The sequence below is a fragment of the Neofelis nebulosa genome, chromosome 8 (assembly GCF_028018385.1).
Source record: "Neofelis nebulosa isolate mNeoNeb1 chromosome 8, mNeoNeb1.pri, whole genome shotgun sequence".
Classification (NCBI taxonomy): Eukaryota; Metazoa; Chordata; class Mammalia; order Carnivora; family Felidae; genus Neofelis; species Neofelis nebulosa.
This window is the reverse complement of record NC_080789.1, coordinates 25,597,841-25,625,227: the sequence shown is the minus strand read 5'-3', so window position 1 is coordinate 25,625,227 and position 27,387 is coordinate 25,597,841. Positions and strand designations below refer to the sequence as shown.

At 38.0% G+C, this 27,387-nt stretch overlaps 1 protein-coding gene across 5 annotated transcripts in view; it reads right to left on the bottom strand.

Moving 5' to 3' along the window:
* LOC131519062 (uncharacterized protein C3orf20 homolog) overlaps positions 1–27,387 on the bottom strand; it is a 189,313-nt gene that overhangs the window by 104,546 nt on the left and 57,380 nt on the right. For all 5 annotated transcript variants that reach the window (XM_058741732.1, XM_058741731.1, XM_058741730.1 and 2 more), the window contains 5 exons: positions 21,034–21,154; positions 18,690–18,824; positions 17,490–17,591; positions 4,211–4,370; positions 2,087–2,312 (listed from right to left, as the gene is read on the bottom strand). In XM_058741732.1, the coding sequence (XP_058597715.1) occupies positions 2,087–2,312; positions 4,211–4,370; positions 17,490–17,591; positions 18,690–18,824; positions 21,034–21,154 (744 nt within the window). The remainder of the gene's footprint in view (positions 1–2,086; positions 2,313–4,210; positions 4,371–17,489; positions 17,592–18,689; positions 18,825–21,033; positions 21,155–27,387) is intronic.

The following is a 27,387-nucleotide window of genomic DNA, read 5'->3' as shown; positions in this document are numbered from 1 at the left end:
GGACATAATAACATGGATTTTCTAATGCACAGTGCTTAAGCCTTTAGGCTTTTTTATTTCAGGATTTAGAGTTCAATGACAGATTTAAAAGTTTCCATTAAGTTTTTACAGAAATAAATGGGGTCTTTATTAAATTAATATTAATCTCTTCAGATGCCATTGCAACATATAACTGAGCCATAAAAATAATTCTACATTTAAATGTGAAATGATTATGTTTTGACTTTTCACAGCAAATTTGAAAGTCTAAATAAACATTTTAGACCTACCTCACATAGTGTCTGCTTGCTGCATCACTGCAGATTTTAAAGCATTTACTTAATTTTGCTATTTATACCCAGTTCTGGCATGGGGTCAAGACCCTCTGTGATCTAGCCCCAATCCTGCTTATCCTATCTTCCACACCTGAAGCACGAGCAAAACCAAAGTGCTCAGCATTCCTCTGATTTGCCTGCACTGTCCTGTCTACATGCCTTTGGTCAAATTTCTGCTCTCCTGCTCGCTAGCTGTGTCTTTGAGGGGTGGAGATGGCGGCATGGGATTAATTATAATTTTACCCCTTAGGTGTGTCATGAGAGTTAAATCCGGCAAGTACAGTGTTTTGCATGGTACTTACTGTATAGTGAGTGCTCAGTAAATGTTAACCATTCCTGACATTATCAGTACCATCACTGTCCTTATAACATGTCTCTCCCCCTAGAGTACCATCTCTCCCTACTTGCATATCCAAATTCTCCCCATCACTCCAGACCCTATTCAAAGTCTCCTGGAGAAAGTCCTTTAAAAAAATCTCTCCCTCCACAAAACTCCAGCATTCTATCTCTACTGCTCTGGTAGCACTTTCTTCCTTAGTTTCCATCGATTAGTGGTACAAATTAATACTTTGAAGTTTTTGGAGGACAAGGACCAAGTCTTTGTATTGCTGATTGCCCACATGCCTATAGGTGGCAGATGACAGTGTTTGGTAGAATGAATTCATTCCGTGCCCAGGTGTCAGGCAGCACGGCTTGCTTAGTGGCACTCGTGAAGTCTGCTAACAATGCTGCAAATACAAGAAATGTCCCCCTCATGGTATTTGCCACTTTTCTTTATTTTTTTTTTAAATAGTGTTTATTTTTGAGGGGGTGGAGGGGCAGAGAGAGAGAGAGGGAGACACAGAATCTGAAGCAGGCTCTAGTCCAATGCGGGGCTTGAACCCACAAACTGTGAGATCATGACATGAGCCAAAGTCAGACACCCAACCAATTGAGCCACCTAGGTGCCCCATTGCCACTTTTCTTTAAATTTATTGTTTTCAATAATGTTACTGAAGCAATATTAGGATTGGGAACCCTAGGGATTTTCAGCTCCTGGCCATCTTGGCAGATTATCAGGCCAGCTGGCCTGCAGTTCACTCGGTGGTAGGGGAGGCGGCTTCTCCTGTGGCTTCCAAAGGTTGCCACCCAGTGTAGATTCCAGTATAGAGACCAGCCCACTCCTCCAACAAGCCCTCCCCTCTCCCCTGCCACCTGGACCTGGATGGAGGTGATGGCTGGGCCTTTTCCACCTGAAGTGAGAAGCATCCCTATTTGGCAGCTAGTCCCAGAGATACAGATGCAAAGAACCTGGCTTTTTATGTTGATGAAGAAAACAAGGGCACATTTCTCTCAGGAGAACTGCATGAGACAGCAAGGGAAGCAGTAACTCCTGGCCCTCATTTACCATCACCACACAGAGTCAAGAGTTTTCAACCCAAATATAGGGTCAGGTTTTAAAAATGTACTCACCAAAGAGGTGAAAACAAACTGAGTCTTGATTCCTGATAGATTCAAATTCCTCTACTAAGCGGGCAGCCTCTAGGGAAGCAGGGTGGAGAAAACTCAAATGCTTGAATCTAGACATATAAACGTGTCCCACGTTTAGGAAAAACGTTTCACTGATAGCATGTAAGTGGCAACAGCTTAACCCACCCTGCTTAGAAAGAACTCTTGTGTGAAGCAATTTAACAGGTCTTGCTCAGCATTTGAAGGTGGACTGAATGAGACATCCATCTGAAGCTCTTTCAAACATAACCTGGACTATGAGTTAAGACAAATGAGGCTGGTACCTGAGGTACTGATTGCTGACTGGGGTCTTCCGGATGCAATAGAGAGGCGAAGGCTGAAAGATACCTTTCAGTTTTAGGAAGGTATTTTGGTATTGAAGATACTCCTTATTCTCATCTTTTTCCTTTGTACTTTGTTTCAGAGGAAATTTTGCTGATGAGACTTTTTGTTTCTTGATCACTTTTTGTGGCGACTTGGGTATTTTGCAAACGTACAGGGATTCAATTCCTGAAATGTAAACAGAATATACATCACTGAAAACCTTTAGTGGACCAGGGTATGTGTAGGCTGAGCTGTATGGGTTAAACTGGCTTCAATAATCTGGATGGTCCTTCATCCATTTACAGAAGGGCCTTTCTGTTGTTTCTCTTATTTTAAATGTACTTCTTGGTTGCCCAGGGGATACATAGCATCTATGTAATCAGAAAAATGTCTAGGTTATCAACAAATCTAATCCATGGGAGTTTGATTGTCTGTGCTTATCTTGTGCCAGATAATGTGCCAAACACTTTAAATGCACTATCTGACTGAAATAAGTTCCCTCTTGAGGTGAGTACTCCTATTTTCATTATATCACAGATAAGTCCACGTACACTCAGCTAGAAAAAGCCAGAACCAGGCTTTGAACAGATCGGTTTAATTTTGAAGACTGTGCTTTGACCATGCAATAGACCAGTGCTTCCTAGACTTTTTTTTTAAAGTCACACAGAAAATTGTAAACTGTTGACCCCTATACATGTAGATTCTTATCACAGGAAATATGATATAAAAGAGAAAATACAATGTATTGGTATGGCACGTTGTGGTAAACATGGCATGGCAAGTGGAATCAACTACCCAGGGGGCTCAATCACCCCAGCCCAGCCACTGCCCTAAGGGCTAAGGATATCCACTTCTTAGTACCTGTGTAAAACATTTGTGGCAAATCCTTTGGGAAACTCTACTCTACATAATAATGACTAGCAAATTATTTCCTCAAATGGAGAAGCTTACTTTTTGGATGTAGCTTACATTCAATCCTCATTATTCACAGATTCTGTGTTTATGAATTTGCCTACTTGCTAAAGTTTATTTGTAACCCTAAATCAATACCTGCGGCACTTTCACAGTCACTTGTTGATGTATACAGCTAAGCAAAACTTAAGTTGTATCTTGCATTTTCCCAGTTGAGCTTGAACAAGGTGATGCTCTGCCTTCTTGCTTCCACTCTCACGCTGTAAGCAAGTGTCCTTTACGTGGTCTATGCAGTGCCAATGTTCTTGCATTTTTGTGCTTTTTGTTGGTGGTTTTGCTATTTAAAATGGACTGCAGGTGTAGTCATCATTCCAAAGTGCAAGACAGCATTCCAGTGGCAAGAAGGCTATGATGGGCCTTATAGAGAATATACATGTGGTAAATAAGCTTAGCTCAGGCATGAGTTATAGTGCTATTGGCCATGAGTTCAATGTTAATGTATCAAGAAAATATATTAAATAAGGTGTCTTCAGACAGACACACATAAAATAAGGTTACATAATGATAGGCTGACAAAAATACTGTGACCAGAGGCTCAAAGGAACCTCATCCTGTGTTTATCCTAGGAGCAATGGTTCAAGATTGGCTAATTCAGTGTTTGTAGAGATTTTATAGAACCCAACTACTGTGAATAACGAGAATTGCTGTGACCTGACTCTGTAATCAAACACCAGCTATGAGTTGACATTACAACAGTACATTCTAATGGAGTACACAGGCTTCTTCTCAACACAACAAATGAACAGAAGACATTAGCAAGGACTGAGGCTTTGGTGGGGAGACTGAACTATGGTGGTTGATGAGTAAGAGTATTTTCTGATCCAAAATATGAATATGAAAGCACCTTCCCTTGTGAAAATACAGAAGTGATCAAATAGATGATCTTCTCTAAAAAGAAAAAGGAAATAAAATTAAGGTCAGCTCCTTTGATTTTCTTGCTATGGCTAATCACCTGGACCCGAGATAAGAATCTATATGTGTAGTGCTTTACAGTTTACAAACTTACTACCTTGGGAACCATGGAAGGAAGAGGCATTCAAATGTTGATCCTCTGGAAGTCTGAATGATGGGAATAGGTTATATGGAGCAATTCAGTGGATTCCATAACTGACCTAAAGCAAATCTGTAGTAATCCAGCCAGTGAAGTAGGATGTACTTGACCTTTTTCTGCAGTCTTCTTAATTTAATAACTGTTGTGATGTCAGACATAGGGCTTATGTCCATTACGGGATCAAACGTAGCTATTTTCATTGTGTCTGTTAAACTTGAAGGCTTCAAAACAGGAAATTACATATATAGTATAATTCATATAGACACTTACTATATGGTTATAAAACATTAATTCATTCATTTGTTCATTTATTTATTCATCATTCAGTAGCTTGTCCAACAAATGTTTATCAAGTAACATTTACAATCAGGCACTGTGCCAGAAACTGGGATTACAGATACATATAAGTCATGTTCCCTTGTTAGTATACTTCATGCCACTGAATTATGCACTTAAAATGGTTAAAATTTTATGGTTTAAGTTTTATGTAATGTATATTTTATCACACCAAAAAATGGGTAAGAAAAAGCCATACTCCCTATCCTCAAGGAGGTCACAGTCTGTGGAAGAAGTAGATGGGTAAATGATTGCAATTAAAAAAATAGAAATATCATATGATCCAATAATTCCACCATGGGGTATTTACCCAAAGAAATAGAAACACTAATTCAAAAAGATATATGTACCCCTATGTTTATTACAGCATTATTTACAATAGCCAACATATGTAAGCAACTTAAGTGTCCATCAATAGATGGATGGATAAAGAAGATGTGATAATATTCACGATGGAATATTATGAAGCCATAAAAAATGATGAGATCTTGCCATTTGCAACAAAATGAATGGACCTAGAGAATACTATGCTAAGTGAAATAAGTTAGAGAAAGACAAATACCATACGGTTTGCTTATATATGAAATCTAAAGACAGGGGCGCCTGGGTGGCTCAGTCGGTTAAGTGTCCGACTTTGTCTCAGGTCATGATCTCGCAGTTTGTGAGTTCAAGCCCTACGTCAGTCTCTGTGCTGACAGCTTGGAGCCTGTAGCCTGCTTCGAATTCTGTGTCTCCATCTCTGTCTGCCCCTCCCCTGCTCATACTCTCTCTTTGTCTCTCAAATAAATAAATTTTACAAAAATTAAAAAAAAAATCTAAAAACAAAGCAAATGAATAAACAAACAAAAAGTAGAATCAGACCTATGGATACAGAGAACAAACTGAAGACTGCCGGAGAGAAGGGGATGGGGGAGGAGCAAAGTGGGTAAAGGGGAGTGGGAGATACAGGTTTTCAGTTATGGAATGAGTCAGTCACAGGAACAAATGGCACAGCATAAGGAATATAGTCAATGGTATTGTTACAGGGTTGTATGGTAACAGATGGTAGCTACACTTGTGGTGAGCATAGCATAAGGTATAGAGAAGTTGAATCACTATGTTGTACCTCTGAAAATAATGTAACATTGTGTGTCAGCTATATTAAAATGAAAACAAAACAATTACAATACAGCACAAGGGCATGGTTAGAAGCACAGAAAGTTACAAAAGCTTAAGTAGGAAATTTAACATTTGTAACATTGAGTTCCTAATTAGCAGAAGAAAGTTTCAAAGAAGTATATCATGAGGCTATTAGACTTTAAAATATATAGTTATAGTGAGAAGTATATGTGATCTTTTCACAATAATTGGGTATATAGTTACTTAGGTTTGGATGAGCTTATGTGACTAGGAAAATTGTTGATAACTCAGTTATATATATATTAATTAAGTATACATAATTATATGGACATTTTCATATTTACATATAAAATATGTACATAATTGTATACCTAACTCATTATCCAGTTGTCATTTGCTTAATTTTAGTGTGTTATAACAAGCCTGATGAAGATATGAAACATGAGCAGAACCTAGGAAGAATTTGTTTTTTTAAATGTTTATTTTTGAGGGAGACAGAGAAACAGAGCATGAGAGGGGAAGGGCAGAGAGGGAGGGAGATACAGCATCTGAAACAGGCTCCAGGCTCTGAACTCTCTGCACAGAGCCTGACATGGGGCTTGAACCCACAAACCATGAGATCATGATTTGAGCCAAAGTTGGACGCTTGACTGATTGAGTACCCCAGCTGCCCTTTACCCAGGAAGAATTTGAAGAAAGTACAGAATTCAATGACATGAAGAATTTAATGAAGTGGGTAGCAAGAGTTTTAAGAAATTTGGTCTACAGAAATAAGATAATAAAGTTGAGATTTTAATTTGAACCTGGGAAAAATCAACTCTATCTGAAGGGCTCAGGCTTGAACTCCCTTGTTATAATGACTCTAAAAAGGACTGAGAGAATCCACCTGAGATGTTGATAAAAATTACCTGAAAACATGTCTTAGGTCCTGAGTATCAGTCTCAAAAATTTGGTGGATTAAATAATCCCTAGAAAAGTTTAGAATTCAAATAGAGAGATAAAGTAATCTGACAATGTTAAAACTTTAATGTGTATAAGTGAATTTTGAATCATTGGGATAATATTGTGTATTTGTTACATTTGAAATATTAAAGAAATTTTGGTAAATTAGAGAATCTAAGGTGACTCTTGGGCTTTCAATTTAAATTGAGTCAACTGATTTTAGACTTGTGATTATTAAGTTTTAAAGTTGAAGATAATTTGACTAAGTTCAAAAATATAATTAGAATATTTAAGAGAACTTGAGATTCCCCCCAATTTAATTTGCTTTACAAAAATTAATAACTTGAGAATATTTTGCTTAGTGTTATAAATATGCATTTGAGGTACTTAAAGGGGAGCAAGATATATTAAGATATAAACACTTTAAAATATATGAGATTGTGGGGCACCAGGGTGGCTCAGTTGGTTAAGCATCTAACTTCCGCTCAGGTCGTGATCTCACGACTCATGAGTTTGGGCCCCGCATCGGGCTCTGTGCCCACAGCTCAGAGTCTGGAGCCTGCTTCAGATTCTGTGTCTCCCTCTCTCTCGCTGCCCCTCCCCTGCTTATGCTCTGTCCCTCTCTGTCTCTCAAAAATAAACATTAAAAAATTTTTAATATATGAGATTGTTTTTCATTAAGTTGTATGTGAGTCTAATTTGGAACTATAGTCAGTTCAATTTGAGTTAATCAAACATTAATTAAGAAGAGGTAAAGACAATTGTTATTTAATTTAATTAATTAATTAATTTATTTATTTTTTCTGGCGACAATTTTATTGTGTTTACAGGTTGAGGGGCAGGAGGCCTCTCCCGCCTCCTCCTCTCTGGCCCTGAAGCACTGGCCCAGTCTCGGGGTCTTCTTCGTGCACCCAAATGGAAGGGGAATAGGAGGGGCCCCAGGCCTGCAGGTCTCTCTGGGAACATGGACAATTGTTATTTTAGTAGAGTTTATAGATAAAATAATTAGATTTTTAATAGCCTTAAACCTTAATGCAAACTGGGTTTTTATATAGGTCACTTTAATAAAATGAATATTAATTTCAAAACCAAGTGATTGCATTTTTCTACTCACAAAAATCTCTTAGACATCAAAACCTTTCACCCTGGTTCCTCGCTTTTGAAAACTCCCTATCACATGTTTACTGAATTGGTTAATTACAAGCAAAGCAAATTTCTTTAGAGGTTTTCTTTTAATAGAATAAAATTGACAAAATTCCCCAAGAGTTGCTAAAAACCAGAATTTGCTAACAAGGGAAGATGATAAATGGAATTGATGAAATGAGATAGTTCACAGGCATGACCAACATCTGTGAGAAATACATTTTTGAAAATGTAAAAGCAGAAGGAGAAAGAAGCATTTTTTTCAAATGATTAGTAAATGTGTTACCAAAGAGGTAACACATGAACCTAAAAGTTCTAAAACATCCTGTCTCTCTCACAAGAACATAGACTCCGGAGGAATTATTTCTTTGAGTTTGTATAATAGACTGAGACAGAAGAACAAATAGGTGATAAAAATGAATAAAATAACATGAAAAAAAATAAACCCTGCATTTCCCCTTTCTGTACCATTTCAAAGAATAAGGGCTCATAATTGGATGATTTGGCAACATATTCCAGTCCTCTCAAATTCATGTTGCTTGCTGTATCCATTTGATGTTCAAAGTGAGACTCTTCTGCAGATCTCTTCTTCTACTTGACCCTATGGCTGAACCTTCCTCTTTTTTGACATTTTTTTTTGTTTTATCAACTTTTTTAAGGTATAATTTAAATATAATAAACAGCACCCATTCAAGTGTATTATTTGGTGAGTATTGACAAATGTGAACACCACTGTAATCAAAATCTAGAGCATTTCCAACACCCCCCAAATTTCTCTCCTTCCCCTTTGTAAGCAATTCCCCCCGGACCCAGAGGGTCTTAGAGTTTCACATGACTGGAGTCATATAGTATACAGTCTTTCATTTCTGGATTCTTTTTGCTCAGCATACTTTTTCTAAGATTCATCTGTTTTTGTCTATCAGTGACTCATTCCTTTTTATTAGTGATATTCCATTGTGCATATATATATATATATATATATATATATATATAATTCATCAGCTGATGGATGTCTGGGTTGTTTCCAGTTTTTTAAAATTATGAATATAGATGCTACATTCATGTAGAAGTCTTTATGTGAAAATAGATGGCTGGCCTTGAGTAAATAAATACCTAGGAATGGAATTGCTGGGTCACCCAGTAGGTATAATTTTATAGAATGCTAAAAATTTTCTATATTGGCTATACCATTTTACATTTCCTCCAGCAATGTATGAAAGTCCTGTTGTTTCATGTCCTTGGTAACACATGGTATTATCAATCTTTCATTTATAGCCATTCTAAAGGGCATTAGGTGGTAACTCATTATGGTTATAATTTGAATTTCCTTGATGACTGGAGATGTTGCATATATTTCTACGTGCTTTTTGGTCAACTGTATCTTAGTTTTCAAGATGTCTTTTCAAATCTATTGCACATTTTTTATTGGGCTGTCTTATTATTTTATGATTGAGTTGTAGGAGTTCTTCATATACTCTGGGTGTCGGTCCTTTGTAAGATATGTATATTATAAATATTTTCTGCCTTTATGTGGCTTGTCTTTTCATCTTCTTTCTGGTATCACTCAAAGATTTTAATTCTGACAAAGTCAAATTGTTCCCTGAAGCTTTTTAGGAAATGAAGTATATAGCTGCTGCTTTGGGTCAGGTACGAAGAAGCTTCATAGTTCCATAAAGTGATTTAAATTGGCTGAAGCCTGACTTTTTATTAAATTCACTCTAAATTTTTACTTTTGATCTTCCTGTGCACAGAAATGTCGTGTTTTACAGGGTATGTGTGTATTTTAGAAATAAAATTTAGAGAATAAAGTATAAAGAATAGTAAAAGGAACACTCATCTACCCACTGCCCAGCTAAATAAACAGAACATTATCCATGCAATTAAACTTTAGCTCTCTGTGAACTCCTCCCCATTTGTATTTCCCTCTTCCCCACAAGGGAAAGTATTTGTACTATTTTGATTTTGGTGTTTTTATTCTGTTGCTTTTCATATAATTTCATTTCACATGTACAGATTATTAAATAATAAGACAATGTCCCTTACTTTCTTGTGAATTTGGTAATGCATTAGAATTTTTATTAGTTATAATGTATTCAGTTATAGGTGTTTTGCAGTAAAAAGGCTTCTCAGAATATCTCTTCTGCTATACAGCCATATTTTTTAAAAATTGCTTTATTGAGATATAACTCACATATCAGTCCATGTATCCAATTAGGGTATAGAATTCAATGGTTTTTAGTATATTCACAGAGTTGCACAGAGTTGTGCAATCATTTTCATAATCTAATTTTAGAGTATTTTTGTATCCCCCCCACACACAATCCAAAAATATTGTACCAATTAAGAGTCTATTTCTCCCTGGCCCTCCAGCCTTAGGCAACCTCTAACCTCCCCTCTGCCTCCAAAGATTTGCCTGTTTTGTATATTTCATATAAATAGAATCATACAAAATCTGTCATCCTTTGTGACCTGCTTTTTTCACTTAGCATAATGTTTTCAAGATTCATCCATGTGGTAGCATGTATCAGTACTTCATTCTCTTTTATGGCTGAATACTATTCCATTATTTGAATATAATACATTTTCTTTATCCATTCATAAATTGATGAAAAATGCTGTTAAGTACAAGTTTCTATGTGGACATGTTTTTATTTTTTTACGGAGGAGTAGAATTGGTGAGTCATACGGTAACTCCATATTCAACTTTTTGAATAACTGCCAGGCTGTTTTCCAAAGTCGCTGTACCATTCCTCACCAGCAGTGAGGAATGAGAGTTCCAATTTCTCCATATGCTTACCAACAATTGTTACTGTCTTTTTAATTTTAGCTATCCTAATGGGTGTGAAGTGGTATTTCATTGTGGTTTTAATGTGCATTTTCCTGATGGCTAATTTTGTTGAATGTCTTTTCATGGGCTAATTTGCCATTTATATATCTTCTTTGGACACTTGTCTATTCAGATCTTTTCCTCATTAAAAAATGTATTATTTTCCTATTTATTATTGAGTTGTAAGATTTCTTTATATATTCTGGACACAAGTTCCTTATCAGACATATGACTTACAAATATTTTCTTCCATTTTGTGAGGGTTTTTTTCACTTTCTTGATGGTATTGTTTGTAGCACAAATGTTTTAAATTTTTATCAAGTCCAATTGATCTATTTTTTTCTTTTTTCACTTGTGCTTTGGTGTGGTATCTAAGAAACCACTGTCTAATCCAAGATCGGGAATATTTACACTTGTATTTTCTTCTCAGAGTTTTAGCTCCAACATTTAGGTCTATAGTTTAAGGACGAGATCCAATTCCATTCTTTTGCACATGGATATCCAGTTTTCCCAGAATCATTTGTTGAAAAGACTATCTGTTCTTTAATTTTCTTGGAAGCTCAGCCAATTTTTTTATTAAGTGAAGACCTTATCTCCATCTCCTCAGATTTCCATAGAAGAAGGGTCCTTCATCTCTTCTCTTCAAGATGTCTTATGAGGATGGGCATGTCTGTTTTCTTCTTCCATCCTTTCATTGCTCTTCACAAGGAAAGACAGAATTCAGCTAATGGAAGAGCAGACAATAGTTACTTAACTGACCATATTTTCTAAAGTGGCACCTTTTCAACAGTTTTCTTTATTTTTTATTTTTTAATGTTTTTTTTTTAATTTATTTTTGAGACAGAGAGAGACAGAGCATGAGCGGGGAAGGGGCAGAGAGAGAGGGAGACACAGAATCTGAAGCAGGCTCCAGGCTCTGAGCTGTCAGCACAGAGCCCAATGCGGAGCTCGAACTCACAGACTGTGAGATCATGACCTGAAATGAAGTCGGACGCTTAACCAACTGAGCCACCCAGGCGCCCCAACAGTTTTAAAGATAATATGTTGTTCAGGCAATTCCTGTGACTAAAATGAAAAAGACTTTGTTGAAGCAGTGTGACAGAAAGACTCTGAAACAAATAGGGAAGACATCAGAAGGTGGTGCCTTTTTGCTATGTGCCTTTCTCACAGCCAGGGAGGGCAGGTGAAATTCTGCCACACCAGACCACCTTTCTCCATTGGCTACATTGATTGCTCTCATTGACCACTTCTTATATAGTTTTCCTTGTATATCCAATCCTTGTGTGATAAGACTACCAACAGGCATGTCTCTCCCCTGTTCAAGTTTTCCAGCTTGCACTTTGATGGGTAAGGTAACTGGTTTTCTTCAATTTAGGGAGTCTCAGGTCCAAACTACCTACAATCCAGCTTCTCCAATATAGCTCTACTAGTGAAGCCTGTTCTTTCAGCAATTAATACCTTGATTTAGGTGAAGGTGATTAAGAGCCACAGACTTCCAGTTTTAAATAAATAAGTCACAGGGATGAAAAGTACAACATAGGAAATATAGACAATAATACTGTGTTGTATGGTGATAGATGTAGCTACACTTACAGTGAGCATTTCATAATGTATATAATTGTCAAATCACTATGTCATACACCTAAAACTAATATAATATTGTATGTCAACTATACTTCAATTAAAAAAAATTTCAAGTGGGGTGCCTGGGTGGCTCAGTTGGTCAAGCATACAACTTTGGCTCAGGTCACGATCTCATGGCACATGAGTTTGAGCCCCACGTTGGGCTCTGTGCTGACAGCTCAGAGCCTGGAGCCTGCTTTGGATTCTGTGTCTCCCTCTCTCTCTCTCTTTCTACTCCTCCTGCCCTCATGCTCTGTCTCTGTCTCTCAAAAATAAATAAACATTAAAAATTTTTTAAAATAATAAATGCCTTTATTTCTATTTGGCTCCTTATCTCTGCCTACAATGAGATTAAAAAAGGGAGATGAGGGAGCAATAGGCATTTCTGGATTATCAATATTTTTGTTTAATTCAGTTATACATTCTTTGGATAGGTTATGTATCACACATTTCTATTTCATTTTTTAAATGTTTTATTTATTTATTTAGATTTGCTTGAGAGAGAGAGAGTTGGGGGTGGGGTGCAGAGAGAGAGAGGAGGAGAGAGAATCCTTAGCAGGCTCAGGCTGTCAGCACAGAGCTGGATGTGGGGCTTGATCTCATGTGAGATCATGACCTGAGCTGAAGTCAGACGCTTAACCAATTGAGCCACCCAGGTGCCCCTATTTATTTATATTTGAGAGCGAGAGAGAGCACACGTGCATGTGCTTATGCACATGCATGAGTAAAAGAGGGAGAGGGAGAGGGAGAGGGGGAGAGGGGGAGAGAGAGAGAGAGAGAGAAAGAGAGAGAGAGAGAGAGAGAGAGAGAGAGAGAGAGAATGAATCCCAAATAGGCTCTGTGCAGAGTTTGAACTCACCACCTGTGAGATCATGACCTGAGCAGAAATCAAGTCAGGTGCTTAACTGACTGAGCCACCCAGGCACCCCTCTATTTCATTTTTTACTGGGATTTTTCAGTGGAGTTGGATTCATATCATTCATTCTATCTTAAATACATTTTCCCAATTCATTTTTTTTTAATCTTCAGGATTAGTTTAATTTGCAAACATACTGGGCAGAGTGAGGAACCTGTGAAGGGTAAAGAAGTTGAAAGCAGCTTGCCTTTCATGTCAGGCCACAAAGAAAGCAGGTTGCAAGAAATGTTTGATGGAAACAAATAATTCCCCAAAGTGTCAGACATCTGTCTATGAATTATGTGTACAGCTTCAAAAGTAGGAAACTCAACAGTACACTTGTTAACAATTGTTGGTGTTTTGGTATGCTAGAGTTAGCTCATCAACCATTCATGTGAAAACCCAAATTATTGGGAAGAAATTAAACAACAAAAATAAATCTTTGAAAGGTCATACCTTAACATTCTTCTCTGGAAATACTATTCAAAGAGCATATGAAACATCTAAAAAACAAAAGAACTCATCTTTCAGGAAGATTTGAAAAAGGACTAAGTTGTCACAGTTGAAAAGATGATTCATTATTCTTGCTTGCACGACCTTGAACATTTATTTTGGAGGGAGGGGATATCTGGGAAAATTGCTGATTGTAGGAGTTATTTAGAGAAGTTACAAAAAGGGACTCTGTTGATTATTTTGTGCTATTTGTGAATGCGAGAGATAAATATATCAGTTCTCTATTAAGAAAGTAACACAAGAAGTCGTTCCGTGCCTTGAGAAGAAGGTGTCCTCGTTCTAAGTCTTTGGAAAGTGTAGGTTTCATGAAAGAAATGAATATAAATTATGGTGTCAAACCTTCAGAACTGCAATAACAATTTTTTTCCGATTGATTTTCCTTGGTAATATTACTCATAATGTTTCATCTTTGTGGGAACTTCACACATTTCAAAAATATTTTTTTCTTATTTCAAAAGTAATGTACTCAACCCCCCCAAATTAGGCATACATCCTTCTAGTCTTTTAAAATACATAATAAGAGGGGCGCCTGGGTGGCTCAGTCGGTTGGGCGTCAGACTTCGGCTCAGGTCATGGTCTTGTGGTTCATGGGTTTGAGCCCCACATCAGGCACCGTGCTGACAGCTCAGAGCCTGGAGCCTGTTTCAGATTCTGTGTCTCCCTCTCTCTCTGCCCCTCCCCTGTTCACACTCTGTCTCTGTCTCAAAAATAAATAAACATTAAAAGAATTAAAAATAAATAAATAAAATACATAATAAGAATATATTTTTCTTTCTAAAAAGGAATATATTTTTATTTGTGTTGTCTGGTTCCACTTTTGATCATACTATTTCATCATTTAATTCCCTCCCCCCACACACTTAACAATATTCTATGAATATCAAAGGGATTTTGTGATACTACTTCCCCTAGAAACCAAAGACCATGAATTTTTTTATATTGGAAAATGATGATGGTAAGCATACTTCAATTTATAAATATTATAAACAGCATCATTTCTAAATATTATTTTATAGTAAGTAACTAATAAATGATCACCAGTTTAATAGTACCAAGTTCTCTTGGAAACTTAAGATCTGAAGATCATCCAACTCTAGGCTAGAGAAGCTATAGAGGCCTGGACCAGAGGGTGTGGATTTGCATTCCTCCATCTGAGACAGAAAACAGCAAGGGCCTTCTTACATGGCATCGAGTAGTGGAGGCATGGGAATTACGGGGAGAGGGAGACACTCCAAAAGGATCTAGCAGAACAAATAGGGGAAATTAGACTTGGGCTCCACATACAAGAGATCATGTCACCTCAATGCAAGCTTGTCAGATTGTTCCCATCCAGAACACCCCAAAACCAAACCACAAGGATGCTGCTAAGTTTGCCACAATGAGGAAGAAGAAGAATCTGGACTATTGTGACTATCATCTGGGATGGCAGAAAGCTGCCCCAGTGCAGAGTGAGCAGTTAAGTGGTTTGACACTTAAGAAGTTAACTGGTCTAGGAAAGCTTGAGAGCAAGGGCCTAAAACATAGGTTTGGAGCACCCACTCCTCTTTTCTCATACTATACAAATCCAAAGCACGAGAAAATGCCAATAATAGCATAAAAGTTTCTACATTTTCAGGTATCTGTTCTTCAGCTCACTATAAAAAGTTTCTCACTTCTCACCTGTACCCTGAAATCATTCTTGCTGAAGTCACTGTTGATCCTCCTAAGACAAACTCAATGGATGCTTTTTATTTCTCATTTGTTTGGCTACTCTCAAAGGCTCATTCTATAACCCCTCCCTCATTTTGAAATTCACTTTGTTTTGTATGTTATTATCAATTGTAGGAAACAGAAAACTCTCTAGCCCTTTTGTAAGTATCTGATTATAAAATCACCAAAAGAGGGGAAATGGCAGTCTCCAGCTGTTCTCAGAATACCAACTGACTGACCAGGGGAGGTACTGCCTCCACCTGTTATCAGGCAGGTGTGGTCAGGGAAGTGTCACTGGAGCTGTGGGGCTCTGGAACAGTCTACTAAAGCTGCGAGGTTAGAACCAGGAAGCTGCCACAATTGTGTCTCATTATCTATGATGCTAGTGACTAGATAATACAGTGCTGCTGTGAGAAAACCCAACTTCTCCATGATCTTGTTTGCAAAAGCAAGAAAATGGTTTCTGCTTATTTCCATCTTCCAAATCCCATATGAATACATCTAATTAATAGGGCTTAGTATGCATCTAGAAATCCACCTGCAAGAGAGTCTGGAAATACAGTTTTTAGTTTTCCAAACCCAGCAGTACAGAATCTGTCATACAAGAGGGAGGGGAAAGGACATGGATCTTACCATGTCCACCACAGTAACATGGTTCTCCTCCTACCTTTCTACCTGCCCCTTAAGTGTTGCTTCACAATAATCTGATGATTGATCTCCCCATACCATATACCCAAATATTCCCCCAGGAATAATTATAATATGAAACAGTTCTCAAATCAAGTGAGTACCTTGGGAGCATTCACAAATGTGCATGGGCCTTTTGACTGATGGCGCAACAGGCATTTAGTTTGTGGGGGTCAGGGATGTATTCTGTAATGGTCCTGAACAACTAAGAATTATCCTGCCCCAAATGCCATTAATGCCTCCTTGAAAAACAAGGATTTCTAGATTCAGGATTTCATGGACCACTAAATATTGTTAAAATTCATCAAAGTATACACTAAAAGTGGATGCATTTTATAAAACTATAAACAAATCATATTTAAATAAAGTTAATTTTTAAAAAGTTAAATACACCACCTCACACCCAATAGTATGGATACTATTTTATTTTTATTTAAAAAAATTCTTTTAACGTTTATTTACTTTTTGAGAGAGACAGAGACAGAGAGAGACAGAGACAGAGGCGTGAGTGGGGGAGGGGCAGAGAGAGGAAGACACAGAATCTGAAGCAGGCTCCAGACTCCTAGCTGTCCCCACAGAGCCCAATGTGGGGCTCGAATTCATGGACCACGAGATCATGACCTGAGCTGAAGTGGGATGCCTAACCGACTGAGCCACCAGGCACCCACCCCAAATGGCTACTATTAAAAAAAAAAAAAACGCAGCAAATGACAAGTATTTTTAAGAATACAGACAACTGGAATCCTTGTGCACCGCAAATGGGAATGTTGCATGGTGCAGCTGCTATTGAAAACAGTACGGTGGTTCCTCAAAAAATTAAAAATATAGTTATATATGATCCAGCAATTCCACTTCTGGAAACAAATCCGAAAGGACTGAAGGTAGGGTCTCAAAGAGATATTTATACACCCATGTTCATAGCAGCATTATTCACAATAGCTAAAATAGGGAAGCAATCCAAGTGTCCATCAACACATGAATAGATAAATGAAATGTGGTATAATGAGATATTATTCAGTTTTAAAAATGAAGAAAATTCTGACACCTTATACAATGTGGATGGACTTTGAGGACATTATGCTAAGTAAAATTAGCCAGTTACAATAGGACAAATACTGTATGATTCCACTTATGTGAGGTAGCTAGAATAGTCAAATTCATAGGGATAGAAAGTAGAATGGGGGTTGTCAGAGGCTGGGAGAGGGAGGTAAACAGAGCTGTTGTTCACTAGGTACAGAGCTTCAGTTTTACAAAATGAACACGTTCTGGGGATGAATGGTGGTGATGGCTGCATAACACTGTGAATTGTGAACTTAAGCTACTGAACTCTACACTTAAAAATGGCTAAGATGTTAAGGAAAGTTAAACACCAACAAACAACAAAAGTCATTCTATGCTCCTTCCAGTAACTATACAAACAGGCCCATCTGTGTGCAATTGCTTGACTCTTCAGCTCTTTATAACAAATCCAGCATATGTCGGAAAAGGAAAATAACTCTAGAATAATATGAAAACTAAAAGTTACCTTTGCCTGCAATATCAAAATAGTGACTGTTTAACACTTACATCTTTGTCCTGTGTTGCAGATTTCATATGTTTGCACTTTACTTTATAGGCCTTGAATAACTCCATGGCTTCTTTGGAGATGGGGTTGACATCAGGGAATGGCTGAGAGAGAGTATTAAGCTCTTTTCAGATGGGGACATGGTCATAAAAAACCAAGGAGGCAAGATAGCTTCATGTAAAGGCTTTATTTATGGCAAAAATTATACAACTTCAGCATATGTGAAATAAGCATGGTATTTCTATGCTATAACCAAGAGCAACACAGTTTTGATGCCCATCCTTAAAACTAGAGATCTTTTATTAAAGGTTCATACATGTTCTGTAATATGTGTATCATTCCCATAAACACACTCAAAATTTAAAAATCTTCAAAGGTTTGATTAGAATTAGTCAAGCTAGCCCATTATTTGACTACACGATATTAGAGATACTGACGTTTTAATGTCTCATCTCTTGACAAAAGTTTTAGCATAAAATTCCTCAATAGAGAGTTAGTGCAAGTGTCAAGTGATTAAGAAACATTCTTCTGAGCCATAGTTTTTGCAATGCTCATCTTCAAGTGTCTTTAGAATGTTACTTATGCTGAAAAATAGTGACTTTAAATCAATTTAGTTTTGCTTTAGTTAAAAACAATATATGAACCCTACTCCCTTTTAAGAAATCATGATTATATAAATGCAAACAATTCACCCAAATAGGAGACAGAAAATTAATTCACCGAAGCTTAGGAATCATGACCTTAGAAGAAACCAGGTGTTCATTTTTCTCCTAAGTCTACTTTCCCCTTCTAAACTATCTTCATTCCAGTTACTTCACAAGTAATGTCCAGTAACAGCCCTGGCAGGATTTTTAATTAGCCAAGATTCCAGTATCCTTACTGTAGCAATTACCAGGAAATACTGCAAGAATCTAAAAGCAAGGATGCCTGAATGGCTCAGTTGGTTGTGTGTCCAACTTCCACTTAGGACAAGCCCCGTGTAGATCTCTCGGTGAGATCGAGCCCCGCGTCAGGCTCTCTGCTGTCAGCGCAGAGCCCACTTCAGATCCTCTCTCTCTGCCCTTTCCCCACTTGCTGTCACTCCCTCTCAAAATAAACATTAAAAAAAAAAAGAAAGAATCTAAAATCAGTCAGCATTGCTCTTCCTCTGGTCTGCACTGAGGTGGTGCCATGAAGATGATTAAAGAAACCTCCGGACCTACCTCCTCAGGTAAGCCTTGATGGAAAAACTTGCATTTTACAGGTGCCAGAGATAGCGTTAGGCTTTGGGGATGCCATTTGTAGACCAAGGTTATGGCAAAGCGCCCAGAAATCTCCACTGTAATGAACTCGTTCACCTGGGGGCAACAGAAAGGACTGTCATTTCCTACACAGAATTCTCACGCTCATAATTCAAGTAGAAATCTTAGACGTTTGCACGACACATGGAAAGAAATTTGAGATCTACATTCACGATTTAAGTCTGGTTCCATTAAAGTCAGGAGTGGCTTTTAGGTTTTTATGCTGCAAATTCGGGCTTCTTAAGGGAAGGAAGAGGAATGGTGAGAGACTGTTAGCAATTAATGTAGTCACGTCTTATAAGGAAAGTCAGATTCACTTTAGACTGAGAAAATTCTGGGTCAATTTGCAGGTACTTCTGAGTTCTAATTCTAGCTCTTGAGACAGTGTCTCTTGTAAAATATAGCTGACAACATCTGACTCCCTTGATGATCAGAAAAGTCATTAATGGCTGTCAAGTGCTTAGAAGTTTTACAAGTCTTCCTATTACTGTGAAACTTATTAAAGCTGGAGAGATTTTATAAATGACAAGGATAGGAAAGTAATGATGAACGACTTTTAAAGCTCAAATGAACATCTGCAGATTTGCAGAGCATATTTTTAAAAGGCTTGCTGCAGATACAGCATCCTAATTAAGTCAACTGTTCCAAGCCTGCAACTTGTTGGGTTACGAGTTACACTCCCTTGCTTCCTGAAGGCTGCCAGCTGAGGTAAGCTGAACTGAAAAATCTATCCCATTTAGTTATACTGACCTTTTTAGGAGAGGAAACTCTTGACTCCTGAGTATCAGTAAACTTGCACATACAGGTTTGCTGCACAGTTTCTCTACCCACTCTTTACTTCCCTAACCTTTCAGAGCTAAGCACTACTTCTTTAAAAATGGCAATCCAAATAGTATGTGTAGGATACATGGCCACCATGGATGGTTTTGTAAATTGTATAAAACAGAGACCTGGAGGTAACTTCCACACAATAGTGTGTACAGTATAAATACAATGTGAGCCATAAATGTGAGCCACATAAGTAATTTTACATTTTCCAGTAGCCGCATTGAAAAGTAAAATCAGGTGGGGGCACCTGGGTGGCTCAGTCGGTTGAGTGTCCAACTCTTGATTTTGACCCTCATGTCAGGCTCTGTGCTGACAGCGTGGAGTCTGCTTGGGATTCTCTCTCTCCCTCTGCCCCTCTCCCCCACTCATGCTCTCTCTCTCTCTAAAATAAAAAAAAAGTAAAATCTGGTGACATTAATTTAAATAACATTTTATAACTAAATACATCCAAATAGTAACATTGCAACAATGTAAACAATATAAATAATATAAACATCAATAAGATATTTTATATTTTCATTTTTTGTACTAAATTTTTGAAATCTGGTGTGTATTTTACGCCTGCAGTGTCATTCGAGGGTTCCATAACCACAGGGTAGACGTCTAGTGGCTGCCATACAGGGACAGCACAGCTCTTTATAATTGGTACCTCTGGGGCTGACTGTACAGTGCACCTGCACAGCCCTATGCAGTGGCCCTGGACACAAAATATAGCCCGTGATCACACGCACATACACATAAAGTAACTACCTGTGAATCAGTGAAGTCTAGCACAGAGGTTACAGCCTGGCAGCTTACGAGTATTTGGTTTAGTCCTGTCAGAGTTTGAATTAATTGCAAATTTGAAATATCAGGATATTTCATCAAAAAAAATCTGAATTCATGGCTTTCAAAAAAAATCATAAAATACAGCAGGCCGAGGCCCACACTCCCATGTGGCAACAGTCTTCTGCCCTGAGTAAAGGCTGTCTCCTTTAGGGGAGACATACTTTCCAGTTCACTGAAGTTCCCATTGGTAGGCTCACTCTTACATTATCTGAATTTCTGATCCTTGATCTGACAGAAATGCACATTAAGCTATTGACAAAGGTAATTGTGCGAAGTGAGACTGAGGAGGAGGAGACTTTTACTCTGAACATTATATACTTTCCTATTTCTAAAATATTTTCTATGATAAACAAAATGCTTTTCTAATAATTTTTAAAAATTACTGTTTAAAGTAACTGCTGCTTAGCAAAGACAAGCCCATCAAGAAAGAACCAAGTGAAGTAAAAAACTGAAATAAAGATTTATCAGATTAATTGGCTAGTGTACACAGCCAAACTGAATAATTCAGTCTTCCCAATCCTCTTTTTCCCTAACAGTATATTTTAAAAACTCAAAGTCAATTATTGGTATGGCATAAGAAATAGACATAAGAATAAAAAATTGTAAATACCCAAATTTCAACTGGATCATCAAGTTTTCCCTTTGAAGGCCACATCCATTCCCTTATAATGTTTCCTTTTTTGCCGATCACCATGCCACCATCCTGATTAAACATCATTGATATTATTAGGCTACAAAAAAAGACGGAAATATGACTTATTTAGAAGAAGAAAAATTCGTGGACTCATTGATTTGGCTGAGGCGACAGAAGTCACCAGGTCATATTAAGAACTCCTTCCCATCATATTCTTGGAACACGGTCACCTTGCCTTTGCTTGAATATTCTTAAAGGGAAGTTTGGTATATATCTGCTTGAATATTCTTAAAGGGAAGGCTGGTGTCAGAATCTGATGGATTCCCCTTTCTGAGACACACCTCCTCTTGTTTCAGCACCTCCCATCTATACAGTCATATAGATGGCTCTGCTGGCCATGATTATTGTATCATGTGGTACCGCTGCCTGGGCTGTGGCTCATTGGATCAGGGGTGGACATTTGCCCAGAAATGTGTTCTAAACGGTTGCAACAATACATACCAAAGGCCATGAGGAAGGTGGTGGGCATAATGCATTCAAGGGACTGAAAGAAAGCCAGTGTAGTTAGAGTCTGGAGTGGCATAGATGAGAGTAGAGTAATTGGCAGGAAGAGGCCAGACGTGCAGGGCTTCCTACACTGTACCATGAAGGTTATCTTAGGAGCAAAAAGTCATAGAAGGGTTTAATAATAGAGCAAAGAGGTGACAGGATCAAACAGATTGCTAAGGAACCAAAGTAAGTGTTAGCGACCAGTTAAGAGGTCAGAGAGAAGATGGCAGCTTGGACTGGAGCAGGGATGAGAGAGATGGGAGATACATGTGTGTAGATTTATGAAACATACAGATTTGGAAGGATGGGATTTGGGCGATGAAGAACAAGGAGGTGTCAATTTTATCTTCCCTATACTTTATGTCTATTAATGCAGTCTAGCATTTTATAGCTTCTCTGGATCAGTAGCACCACACTACGTGTTCCTATCTCGATTATCTTTGTATCTTCTCTTTTCTCAGCATAGCACCTGGCACAGAGAAGGGACTTAAACTCAGAACTTCCCTGTGCGGAGTCTGCTTGGGATTCTCTCTCTGTCTCTCTCACTCTCGCTCTCACTCTCGCTCTTGCTCTCTCCTCTTTCTGCCCCTCCCCAGCCCCTCTCAAAAATAAATTAACTAAACAACAACAAAAAATCATAATTGCCCTGACAAAATGGATTCAATTTAACAAATACATTTTGGGTAATTATTGGATGCAAGACACTATTTAGGCATGGTTAAACATTGAGGGATGCCCAGACTGAGGTGCTCTCTTTATTTTCAGTCTTGTGACATTCATTATTTTGAGAGATAATATTTACTGGGAGCCTACAATGTGCCAAGCCTTAAATATCTGCTTTTAGTAGGCAGTGTTACTTAATGGTTACAAACATTGTAGAGCCAGATGGTTAATGATATTGAACCTGGTTCTTCCATTTCATAATTGTGTGAACTTGGACATATTTCTTAATCTTTCTGTGGCTTAGTTTCCTTGTCTTAAAAATAGCGATAACAATAGCCTCTACATCACAGAGCTGTTGTAAGGACTAAATGAATTAATTATGTAAAGCACTTTGACAGAGTCAGGCACCTTGTAAGTTCTCTGGAAGTGTTGGCTTTTATTATTATTAAGTCCTCACAATTCCATCTATAAGTATTATGGGTCCCATTTCCCAGATGAGGAAACAGAAGCTGATGGAGGTTGGTTAATAGAATACCTGCAGCCTAATGTAAATTTCAATGGGGGGGGGGTGGTGGTGGTCACTATCTAATAAAAGAATAAGAATAGTTCACAGTATAAAAGGGGTGCTTTTAACTTAATCGAGAAGCCTGCAGTCCTACAGATGGGTAGGAGGAACAAAGCCACCAACCCAGTGAAAAAAGCAGAAATAGAACTTTCACACCTTGGACACCTGGAGTGCATTCCTTTCCTGAACAGCCTACCCTTTCACTCCCCTGGGAAGTCCAGCCTTCAGCTCTTCTCACTCCTTGGAGGGGCCCCAGGGAAGACCCTAAAGGCCTACCCATGCACTACAGTAGGAGCTCTCTTCCCACAGGCTTGGCGTTTCCCTACACACTGGATCCTGGCATCAAGGGTCCCAGCCTACATCCCCTTTCATTCATCTTCCTGCTAGTATGGGCTGCTGAGCTTTCTCACCAAGACACCCCTTTGGTGGGATGACAGGTGCACAAAAGGAGGATTAGTTTAAAAGACTGTTAATGGGGGCACCTGGGTGGCTCAGTCAGTTAAGTGTTGGACTTCAGCTCAAGTCATGATCTCATGATTCATAAGTTCAAGTCCTGCATCAGGCTCTCTGCTGTCAGTGCAGAGCCTGCTTAGGATCCTCTGTTCCCCTCTCTCTCTGTCTCTCCCCCACTCTCTCCCAAAAATAAATAAACTTAAAAAAAAAAAAAGATCGTTAATGATTAAATAATGAAATCCCTTTGAAGACAGCTTTTTGTTTTGTTTTGTTTTTGCCTTTTCTCTTTCAGAGGCTTCAGTTCTGTATCCTCTTCCAAGGAATGGTTTCTGGTGCCCAGGATGAAATTGAACAGGGGCAGGATTCAGCCATGAGGCTTAGTGTTTTGGGCTTCTGTGAAGTTCCCAAAATATCATCAGCAGATGGTGTTGTATTCTTTTGCTTAGTTACTGTTAGCAAAGAAGACAGGAAGAGGATGAGGAAGCAACCAGTCCAGAGCTGCAAGTGGAGGGAAATCACCTCCTGTTTTATGAATATAATTCTCATCTTAGACATTTAATTTTATGTAACAAATAATTGAAGTTGGTGGGGGGGGACCTAGGTGGCTCAGTTGGTTAAGCATCTGACTTTTGATTTTGGCTCAGGTCATGATCTCATGGTTTGTGAATTCAAGTTCAAGACCCGAGTCCAGCTCCATGCTATGAGTGCCGAACTGCTTGGGACTCCCTCTCTCCTTCTCTCTCTCTCTTTCTCTTAAAAGAGATAAATAAATTTAAAAAATAATCAAGGGGGCAATTTCCCAGTGTACGCCTAACTCTTGAGCAATATTAAAGTTTGATCAGGGCACTAAATATTCTGGCTTCTACCCAGAAAGTAAAGATTTGGGATGTATTTTCATTTCAATTTTAACTTTGTTGATTTATAATCCTGTAAAATTACCTGTAAATTAGTCCTAAAGGAGATCTCAAAAACCATTTGGCCCAATTTTTGTATCAACCACTATTATATTTTATTTATAGCTTTTTATTTTATTTATTTTTACATGTTTATTTATTTTTGAGAGAGAGATAGAGACAGAGTGTGAGCAGGGAGGGGCAGAGAGAGAGACACACACAGAATCCGAAGCAGGCTCCAGGCTCTGAGCTGTCAGCACAGAGCCCAACGTGGGGCTCAGATGAACAGTGAGACCATGACCTGAACCGAAGTTGGATGCTTAATCAACTGAGCCACCCAGGTGCCCCTTTATAGCTTCTATTTTAAATTTAATATTATTTAAGTGACAAGGGGAATTTTTTAAATATTTCATAAAATTTTTGCAAACAGTAAACACCACATTTAGGTCCAGTTTTGTTGTAGGTAAAAGGGAAATAATGACATATACTTTAATGATGCAATATAGGACAGCAACTTATATACTAATATTTTGAGTTCTTTCTTTTATATATAACAGCTTTATCAAAATATAATTCACATCATACTAGTCACTATTTAAAATGTACAGTTCAGGGGCACCTGGGTGGTTTATGACTCTTGGTTTTGGCTCAGATCATGATCTCACAGTTCATGGGAGCCTGCTTGGGATTCTCACTCTCCCTCTCTCTGCTCCTCCCCACTCTCCTGCTCACTCTCTCTCTCTCTCTCTTTCAAAAATAAATAAATAAACTTAAATTAAAAAAATTTTTAATGTACAATCCAATGATTTCTAGTATATTTGCAGAATTGCCCAGCTATCACCTCAGCCAATTTTACAACATTTCCATCCCCCTCAAAAAAACCCACATGCCCATCCATTAGCAGTAACTCCCCATTCTTTCCTCCCCTAGTTCCCCTGGCAACCACTAATCTACTTTCTGTCTCTATAGATTTGCCTATTCTGGACATTTCATACAAATGGAATCATACAATATGTGGTCTTTGACACTGATTTCTTTCATTTAGCATAATGTTTTCAAGGTTCATTCATGCTGTAGAATGTATCAGTACTTCATTCCTTTTTATGACTGAATAATACTCCATTGTACAGATATACCACATTTTGTTTATCCATTCATCAATTGAAGGACATTGGGGTTGTTTCTACTTTTGGTTATTATGAATAATGCATTCAAGTTGTTTTATGGATAGACTACATTTTATTTATTAGTTATCAGTTATTTGTCAGTTGAGTTCTCTTTTTGAAAATGTGTTAAGGGTGTTGCAATGGAATTATCATAGGGGCTCACAAATGGGGACTCTAATTTTAGCTCAGACTTCAGGACAAGAAATGCTTTTTTTTCACTAGGAATTTAAAATGCCTGTCATAAAAAGTAAAAGAGAAAACTAAGCAAACATGTGTATGGATGTGTGTGTGGATGTATTTTGTACAATAGACAAATGCTCTTTTCTGTGGATACACTGACAGAAGGGATTTGAGATTCAGAGGAAGAGAAAATTTTAATTTCCATGCAATACAATTTTAATTTTACTTGGCAAAAAAATTTTTTCATGTCCATGAATTGCTTTTATACACAAATAATATACTCTCACTCCTACCTCATAGTGAGCTTTCTCATTGGGAAGCTGTAAATAGTAAATTCTCTGGTTAGAGCTGCAGAAAGCTTCAACAACCTTTAGACAGAGCCAGTATTTGCAGTTTGTTGGAGGAAAGTGAAGTTTCACACAGGAGTCAACTAATAAGGATTTAACATTAATAAATAGTACTTAAGCAAAGATTTTGACTCAGTTATAAGAACACTGATGCAAAAAACAGGCATTTCAGGAGAACCTAATACTCTAGAGTCTGGTGCAATAGGGTCCAGCCTGCAGTGAACTCAGCCCTAGTCCTGCCAGTTAGATGTTTTCACCTTCTTAGTTATGTAAAACCAAACACTGATCTCACATGCCTCTGAACATTCTTTGCGTTCTTTTTATATCTATATATTATAGGGGTTTATTTGGAGTTTATCACCATAGACTATAAGCTTACACCTTCTCAACCAATTCTTTTTTATTTCCACACTGTCCCAAGTGTTATTATATATTGATACCTAAATGAGGTTGACCCTATCAGACTAAGGGTCACATTCAGATGCCAATACTAGGAAAAACTAGTTCCCATAAGGGAATTATGTCTTAAAGGGGGCTATTTTTGTCTGGGTGAGTTATATATTATATCACCTAATAGGGTGATTTGTGAGAGACAAAATTAGACAAGATATACTTCTGGAAGGGGAAGGGGATCAGAATCCAGAGTTGTTACAATATATTACTTAGAATATCTAGTTTCAGTAAAAAATTATAAGACATGCAAAGAAACAGGAAAATGTGACACATAGGAAGAAAATCAGGAAATAGAAGCTATCTTTAATGGGTGCAGATGTTGGACCAGACAAAACCTTTAAAGCAGCTAATATGAATATGTTAAAAAAACCCCACAAAACTAAAGGAGGGTGCGCCTGGGTGGTTAAATCGGTTCAGTGTCCAACTTCAGCTCAGGTTATGATCTCACTGTGGGTTTGAGCCCTGCATTGGGCTCCATGATGACAGTGCGGAGCCTGCTTTGGATTCTCTCTCTTTCCCTCAATCTCTGCCCCTGTCCCACTCACTCTCTTCCTCTCTTTCAATGTAAATAAATTAATTAAAAAAAAAAAATAAAGGGAATGGTGTTTCGATTAAACAAAAATACAATTATAATGAGTCATCAGGTAGGGAATATCAACAAAAAGAAATTTTATTAAAAAAATTTTTTTTCATGTTTATTTATGAGACAGAGAGAGACAGAGCATGAATGGGGGAGGGTCAGAGAGAGAGGGAGACACAGAATCTGAAGCAGGCTCCAGGCTCTGAGCCGTCAGCCCAGAGCCCGACACGGGGCTCGAACTCACGGACCGTGAGATCGTGACCTGAGCCGAAGTCGGACGCTTAACTGACTGAGCCACCCAGGCGCCCCATGGAATTTAAAAAATCTAAGTGGATATTCTGGAATTAAAAAATATAATAATGGAAATGAAAACTTCACTAGACTGGCTCAAAAGCCTCTCTGAGTTGGCATAAAAATCAGTGAACTTGAAGATAACTCAGTAGGGATTATCCAGTCTGCAGAACAGAAAGGAAAAAGAGTG